At 45.6% G+C, this 8,850-nt stretch overlaps 1 protein-coding gene across 1 annotated transcript in view; it reads left to right on the top strand.

Annotated features, from left to right (window-relative positions):
• Nucleotides 1-414: 414 nt before the first annotated feature.
• Nucleotides 415-8,850, top strand: part of LOC128721003 (small conductance calcium-activated potassium channel protein) — an 89,852-nt gene continuing 81,416 nt past the window's right edge. Inside the window, exons 1-3 of the mRNA XM_053814705.1 lie at nt 415-1,341; nt 2,536-2,565; nt 3,725-3,802. Of these exons, the coding sequence (XP_053670680.1) occupies nt 415-1,341; nt 2,536-2,565; nt 3,725-3,802 (1,035 nt within the window). The remainder of the gene's footprint in view (nt 1,342-2,535; nt 2,566-3,724; nt 3,803-8,850) is intronic.

The raw sequence follows: 8,850 nt of genomic DNA, 5'->3' as shown, positions 1-8,850 counted from the left end.
CTTCATGCTTTCATCACCTCTGCAAAAGCTCACGTTTGAAACTTTAAACCATCCGGCAAGCATTCGCAGTATCTATGGTATTTAGTTCCACCTTGGTTAACCTCGTGCTGGGGCTGAATAACTTTAAACAAATACAAAAGTAATTTACAAAATCTTAATGGTCTTTTTCTGTTCATCTCTCTCTCTCTCTCTCGCTTTCATTCAACTTGCAGACCAATCCGTAGCTCATTAGAATCAACCTAAGTAAGCAACCATACGACACAAAAGCATTACCCTGTGGACCACGTTAGACAACGAATAGTTTCGAGAACCTTTTTTTTTCTACTACAAAACCGTATCCAAACGCACGGAGACAAAGTCCGGCCCTGCTTGTGAAAACCCGTAGAGCGTTGTAGAGCACACCCGTGTGAGAAGATGTCCTTGCAGAATGATACCGATCCGGCGACGAACTCTGGCTACGGAAGCTCAGACGAAACCGCCTCCCTGTTGGTGATGTCCAGCAACAACAGCAGCAGTACCACCACCACGTCCGGCTCCAGCATCGTGTCGACCATCAACAAACCCAAAATGGCGTCGCATTCTTCGTTCAACGGACCCACGGCAATGGTGGGTGGAATAGTTGCCACGGGCTCAATCGCGGGAACAAGCAGCAACGGTAACCCATCGGTGTTGGGCACCAACAGTGGAAATAAGCCGATTTTGATCCGTCAGGACCGTACCTCAACGTACCTGGCCAGTCCACAGCTATCGGCGACCGGTTTGGGCGGCTCGGAAGAAAGCGCAACCGGTGAAGATATCGAACATAACGCTCGTTCCGTGCCGGACATCGAGCTACACTGTCGACTAGAGGCTCCAGCCATCGCTGTGTCCACATCCTGCCACAGCGATGGTGGAAGTGGTGGCCCAGGACGCATCACAGCCGCCGATCGAGCCGCCTCAACTGGAGGCACCGGCAGCGGCTACCAACTGATCCCGTATAACAGATGCCGAGCGTGCCGAAACTGTGATAGACGTGCCTCGACTACGCCGATGTCTTCGCTAAAGCTCACACGCTCCGTATCGAAGGAAAGCGTCCGGAGCACGCTTCACAGCCGCCTCACGGTGCAGCAGTCAGCGATACCGCCCGTGTTGATAACCTCCTCACCGACGTCTGGTTCTCGCATCATACGCCAGAGCTCGCAACCCGAAGCCAGCACGCTTTCCTGCTGTGCGAGCCAGTGCGCGCATGCCTGCTCGATGCCGAGCTCGTCCCTACGGCAACTCCGTGAACCTGGCGACGGTATCGCCGGCATAGCGGCCGATTCCATGCGCATCAATGGCGGCATGCGGCAGTTCAAACAGGTAAGCTTTGCTTGCATGCAAGTCGCGTGGCCGAGTGGCCGGGCACGAGCGAGCACGTGCTCGGTGGCTTAAAAATAAAACGACTCGCACTCGTACGGAAATAGAATCCAACAACATCCCGCGCGCTCGGGTTTCGACCCGGAGAAACATCCGCCAAACGTCATCGTCGTAGTCGGCCGGTTAGCATTCCCTTTTTTTTTTTGGTGGGTGGTAAGGAAAATTTCCCAACCCACGCGTCACGGGTTCGATTTGTTGATCCCCCATCGTGCGTAATTACTTGAAATTGAAGGGAAGAAAAAGCATAGGAAATCTTGCTTTTTTGCATAATTCAATCAACGCCCCTCAAGTACCTTTTCCGGGGTCGCGCAACACCCGCACGGATTGCAGGAAACCCAGATGGCCAGGCAGCAGTGTGACATGCCGTAGGATTCAAGGACTCCAATTTGCTGCCCATCACACCGTGTGGCATTAACCGTGGAATCCGCACGCTAAGCATAATGATTGATGGTCTGTGCGCCGCGGCATTGTTCCAGTGCCAGTGCCGAAGGACGACGGGAATCCGTAGCTCGATCGATCCTGGCGTGTGTGCGTTCACATCGCCCGTTCGCCGTTCGGGCCTTTAATTCGATGACATGATTTTGCTCGTTATCCCCAATCACTTCATGTGACAGGCGTGGTGCATGGGGTCGATTTGTTTTCGCTCCGCGAACGTTCACTAACGAGTTGATTAGCTCGCGTTCGGTCGCGTTCCTGTTTCCAGTCGACTTTCCACGGCACAATGGCGCACACGATCGAAGAACGGTGCCGGTTTTCTTGTTTTCTGAAGCTTTCCATGCGAAATCCTTTTATTGAGGACATTAAAAATATACCACTTTTTCGGTGGTGGTTTGCATTGAAATTTTTGGATTCAATTACGGCCGACGAGGACGCAAAACGCACCAGCGGCACCGGATTCATTAAGCGCGGCTCTTAAAACAGCAAAATCCGGGGCGTGAACCTCAACCGGCTGTGTTTCATCCTATAATCTTATCTATATTATCTTTCTTCCTTTCTATCCCGCGCCAAACATTCATTCATCTTCCTTCTAATCGACTCTACTCTGTTATCCATCCAACCGAACTCTGCTACTACCTTCACCACTATCACCATGACTTCTACTGCTCCTACCCAATACCACTACCGCTGCCACACTAGCTGGTGGCTCGCAAGCGCGAAAAGGAACAGGTGTGTGCATTCCGAGACATGCTTACAATGTATAGCGTACCGTCACAAGCTAACATGATGCACCTGCATAAGAGTGAAGCTCGTCGATCTGCCGACGATCGTCAAAAATGCACCGCTGTGTCGAGTGTGTTTGTTTTCCCTTAGATGTGCGTGTACGAGGGTGATCATTTTTCTAGGCACACACGCACACGAAATGCATCACTTTCGTATTTTCTTTTTCATTTTCTCATGTGTTCGTACTGGTGAATGTTTTGTGTTTGCATTGTTTTGGTTGCAAGTAAAATGGCTGATAACTCGAACCACTAGCTGATATGATTAGCTTTGTACATGCAACATCTTGATTTAGAAATATATTTTTGCTTTTTTGAATCTTGAAACGTGGATCGAACAATAACCATGAGGCAGTTTTTGATTAGTTTTCAACCATTACGTCTCCATCATAGTCTTAATTGTAATAAATTGGATCCAAACCGTCTGAGGTTTTTTTGCGCACTAGCTAAGTATTTTTTGTTCAATTGTCAAATATCTTTGATGGTAAGTAATTGCTCAAAAATTTATCTAAAACCATATGTGGAACACGCTTTCGTATAAATGGAGAGATTTTCGAGCCGTAACTGAATAGCATTTAGCAAATTAGAGCAAAAGCATTTTTATCTATTTTCGTAGCCAAACATGCCTAGTACCAAGCGAGCAAATAGAAATCGATAGATAAAAATATAGTACAAAAAAAAACAATTTCCACCAATGTTTCCTTCTTTTCTTTCTTTCTATTTTTCCGTTTTTCTTCTCCCTCTCTACATCTCTTTCTATTTATCGTCGTCTACGTCCCGATTGTGCTTGTGCTTATCGACATCGTGAAACCGTTACCGCTGTGTGCGAAACATCAATGTGTTCTTCAAATGTATTGCTCCTAACGTGCAACTGTTCATGGATTAACGTACCGCTGTTGTCGCTAACTGATTAACGTATCGTCTAACCTTAACAAACCGACACGATCATTCCTCTGCTGCACGACGCGGTGGAACTGGCTCACCGAACCTGCGGCACACACAAAAACTATACGCATCAATCGTATTTCCCAACTAAACCGAACATTCCTGGCTAATCAACAACACTGCGAACCGATATCCTTCGAAAGGGTGTGCTTCTCTGCCCACAGACTCTGTCGCAAAGCCGGAGATCGCGCTTGAGGCGTGCCTTCACGGAGGCCACGAACGAGATGACTTATGCTAGAACGGTATAGTTGTTTTACTTATACATTCAAGCTTGCTTCAATAGATTCCCATTCCACTAGCTGGTTGGTGATCCCCGCCTACGCTCTGTCCATGTGCATCTCATGATCAAGCATCTCGATCGTAGGTCAATAGTGAAGTAGACATGCAACATGGCACGCCGTTAGATAGTTAGGTAACCCAGTAACCATACCATTAGAGATCGGCGGCGATCTAGTAGTCGCTTTTCCTTGCTCCCCGGTAGCTTAGCAGTATATTTGGTATAGTCGTTGGAGCTCATACATTGTTAGCTCAAATTGTTTCAGTTCAAGCGTTCGATTGTTAAGCATCGACTGTAGTAAAACATAGTATTATTTATCATAACGCTGTAGCAGAACCACCCTGTTTAGTTCGCAGTTTAATATGTGACACAGACGCCACTCAAGAGTTACCATTCCTTGTGTTCCAAAATGATTTCCTCGCACAAATGAAACAATCAATATCTTGCTCACTGCCAAACGTACACTGTTATGTAGCTGTAGTTATTTGAAAAAAAAACAGCATGACTTTGCTACAATAAACCCCACCGCAAGCTTACATATATTCATTGGCCAAGTTTGATTATTGTAGAACCAGGTATCGTAGAGTACTTGTATCGTAGAGTTGTTGTCTTGTTTGTTGAAAATCATTGATTATTGAGAGAAGCATGGATACTACTAAAATTTTATTGGTATCATTAATTGAAAGCATCAAACAATCATATAATGTAAAAAATATTTAGCTCTTTTTTAACACAGTACAGTAGATTTTAAACATATCAATACGCCCCACTGGTGAAACATACCTTTATTGAATTTATTATACAATTAAGCATTTTTAACAAATCTGTATAATCGAATTATAATTCCAACATTGTAAACTTCCATCACTATGTGACACTAGCCATCGATAAAGCGTACGAAACACGTCGAAAAGCATATGTGCTTGATTTACGCGAGCGAAACCGGCAACTCACCCGGATTACTCATTAATCACCGATCTGCTGAAATTTACGAGCGCACTATAATTATTTCTCGCCCGTGAGCTCCGTCAGTGCTGCGTGGCAAACCATGCCGACTTTCGACGTCAGTTTCAGCGCTCCGCCAGATTCGCTCACTGAATTTGATTAAAAAACTTTCCTCCACCGCCACCGCTGGGGGAAGGATAAAAATCGAAACAAAGTTGAAAATTAATCTACCGATGCAATTTGCAGCTCCTTAACTGTCCTGTTACGGCCCGATGGATCCACCACTGGTAACCCGTCTACCGAACGTTGGATCCGACGAAAGGGGCATCGAAGTAAGACATGGTTGCCTCAGCTGACCCACTAAATCGATATGCCTCACCCACCACGAATGGCGAGGGTGTGTATCGAAGTGTATCGATGCTGGTTGATGCTGCTCTTGTACGCCAGGATACGCGCAGTGTCAGCGGCAAGAGCAGATTGCACAAGACAAACTTTGTGATCGTGACTAATTTCCAGCGAATGCCTGCCACCGTCATTTCCACGCACAAGCACACGCTTTTTTGTCTTCCGGAGCAAAAAGCAAGGTGCCTCCGGCCACGCCTCGGTACGGCCTTATTAATTGATGCCTTTGTCGAGAAGAAAAGCCATGAGGTAAAACCAAGATAATGCACACACAAAAAAAACGAGCCCGAGAAGCAAAAATACGATGTGCAAGTTCGCAAGACGCAGGATTAAAACCACCAGCGTTGGAGGTCAAGGCGAAGAACCGCGAACCGGGATGGAATGGGTCTGGTGTGTGCGCTTGAATCGTCTTCAACACGAGAGAACGTGCGACATCGCGTCCATTTTAAATCCGAGCTCATAAATAAAGAAAAGAGTGAAAGGATTTAGAACTTTTTGCCGTTGCGGTATGCAGTAAAGCTTATGAATTTTAAATTGCAACACGGGGCGTTTCTCTCCCTTTCTACAGGAGCGTTGGTGTGATGCTTTCAAAGAGCAAAAAGTCGAAAGGTGCGCGAAGGTGTCGAATTCAATTTCACTCCAACGACATACACGTCTGGTTGTGTGGAGGTATTTTTTTTTTTCGTACAATCGTGAATTAACCACACGACCTCGGATCGGTTGTGGAGCTAAAGCGCAAAAGCTTAAGACGGGTGAAGGCTTACTGCTGTTGAGTTTTGTGTGAAAATGCATCTGCAGAGTGAACGGCGACAGAGCAACTTTTATGCAGATTAAACGGTCTTGTTAAATTAACATAAAACAGGGATCGTGTAGGATTAGCTCGGATTTGCATGCAAATGAACGACATTCAAACCAATTCAACGTTCAATCGAAAGATATTGATTCTAATTTGAATCTGACATCATAAATCGACAAGCAAAAAAGCAACACTGCCCCAATCTATATTTAAATAACACAAGACCAGATGAAGACCCCCAGCTTATGGAAACGTCAACTGCTCATTTCAAATTATTTATTTTTGATATTTTGTAGAACAAAACCTTAGCTCTAACTTCAAGCTTCAATTCAAGCTTTATTTATAGCAGCCTTGCGATAACAACCAAGTTCCATGAGATTATTCAATCATTCATGCTAAGTGTACCAAGTTGGTAGCTTCGTATCAGTGCTCTCGCATTAAATTACCCTTGCGTGCAGATAGAAAAGCAACATTAACATTGTGATAATGCTACGCACCTGTGCTTAAAAAAGCACCCCATGCCATTGTGTAGTGAAAAGCGTTAAATATTAGGCACTCATTTCCTGCCCAATTCGACTCGCAGCGATCATGTTAATGGTTGTCCGATTCACTATCACACAATACCCCCTTCAGAGCGGCTATTGTTTGTTTTTTCCTTCTTCACCACAATAAAGCGGTAAAGTAAACGTCAAAATGTGGGGTCATAAAAACCATCGAACCGTCCTTCGATTGGGTTTTCCATTTGAAATCATTTCCTGTGCATGATTAATGATGTTAGAAGCGTACCGTGTCGCATCACCGTGTTCAACGGCGGCATGTTACCGGTTCCGTTTGATGGTGAATTTGTCACATTACAGTGTGGGAACGACGAGGGAGGCCTATACGTTTCAATCACAGGTTCCTTGAAACGATCCTGGCACTACGGAACCAACACAGCATAAAGCGAAAATCATGCCCGTGCTTGCCCACACACGCCAAACCTCCTATACGAGCGTGCCTGAAAACCGAATGAAGCCTGAGCATGATTATTTTTTTGTTCCGGTGGCTACCTATTCATTCTCTCCATTTGTTACCACTAAGTAGGGCTATTCAAGGACGAATCGGGATAGGGGATTGGAATTGCCAACCGTATTGGAAATCGATCAGCGCATGGTTCTAACTACAATCTCGGAAGGTAACGATTCGGTCGACAATTGTTTCATCGCCGTTCTCTGGCATTCTGAAAAGAACCAATAGCGGGATCTGAGACGGGACGAATGGCTTCAATTGCCATTGATTTTCCCTCCGTCGGCTTGGTGAGCAGGACTTTTTTATCAGCAAAGCGCTTGGAGCTTGCGCTCGTAGTTTAGATCGCAGCGAGGTCTTGTTAAAAATAGCATGTGTTTACCACGAAGCGACGGAAGGATAATATCCTTATGAAAGCGAGCCAGCGAATTATTCGTCTTCCTATAATCAGCATTAATAATGGAAATGTTTTCACTAGCGTCAAGCAGGCAAGATAGCTTTTATTAAAACGATAGAAAGCGGCGGCAATCAATAATTTATTCACATTTCCAGGAATGTTTTCTTGCGCTGACACTGATGTATCCGTCAGATGGATTTAAGGAAAAATGTCGCTAACCATACTCATCGTGACACTTTCAATATTCAGTGATGATTTGCGGCGAGGTTTCCAGTTATTTTAAATTTAGCTTCATCCAAATGCTTCAAACATGTACCTACCACGTCGTGTGTGCTCCAATTTATCTATGTCTCATTGAAATTGTTCCATTGCTGTATGCATAAACAACACTGGGTCGATGAATGTGTTACTTTTACGTCTTAATTCTAGCCCCGCAGGATTAGCGAGGTGGTAAAGCAACAAAAAATACCTAAATCTAAACATAACCTTCGTGACTGTAATTCTGACGATTGATAATATTGTCAGACCGCTAATGCGAAGAGCCGCACGCGTGTGGGGATGCAAAAAGAGCAAACAAACCACACGAAACATTTTCGCTACTCATGCATAAAAAGAAACATCACTGTACCTACATAGTTTAAACATCGTTTTATTTCCCTTTTCACTCGGCATTACGCCCGCCGTACGCCCCAACAACCACATACATATATTCATGCTCAAATGTGCCCAATCAACACGCCACCCCCATCTGCCGGGAAATTCGGCTCGTTGCTCACCGAACGCATCGCAGCGGGCCGCCAAGCGACACGGCCCGGAATGGCGCCAAGTGAGTCCCACGCAGCTGTCGATGTAAATATTTGCTGAATTTATTATTCCACGTCACAAGCTCACGCCTTCCGACCACCTTTGCGCAGGCGAGGTCGGTGCGAATCATAAATGTGCGGGACGGTGAAAAGAAGCCAAAAAAAGATTGGAGCACCGAAACAAAAACGCGTTTCAAGGGACGAACGGCGTTCGTCCTGCTGCTTTATTAAGCCCCAAATTGATCATTCTGATATTTAAGGTAATAACATGGTTTTTTTTTTTCACTTCTTCTGGGATGAGCTTTTTATCTTTTTCTCGCGTACGAGCATTCCCAACACGCAAATGCCACCGGATCGCATTCCGAGGGGCATTCCGGTGGAATTAACATTGCCGGGTGAACTTACACTCCCCATTAACGTGCACCAGGTGCAGCTTGATCAAATTTGGATATTGAAGTGTATCAAAAATTTACCCAACGTTCCTCCGAAACCACGTCCGGGTGGACTTTCGCCTGCTCACACGTGGCCTCGCGTGACTCTACTTCAGCGAGTTGGGCCCTTACCGACAAGGGCCAGGAGGATTCGTTTGCTTCATAATTCAACGCACCCTGCCCAAGGGCCAAGGTTCCAACGGTTTCGGATCATTTCACCGTTGACGAGCGGCA

The sequence above is a fragment of the Anopheles nili genome, chromosome 2 (assembly GCF_943737925.1).
Source record: "Anopheles nili chromosome 2, idAnoNiliSN_F5_01, whole genome shotgun sequence".
Lineage (NCBI taxonomy): Eukaryota > Metazoa > Arthropoda > Insecta > Diptera > Culicidae > Anopheles > Anopheles nili.
This window is presented reverse-complemented; position numbering and strand designations above follow the sequence as displayed.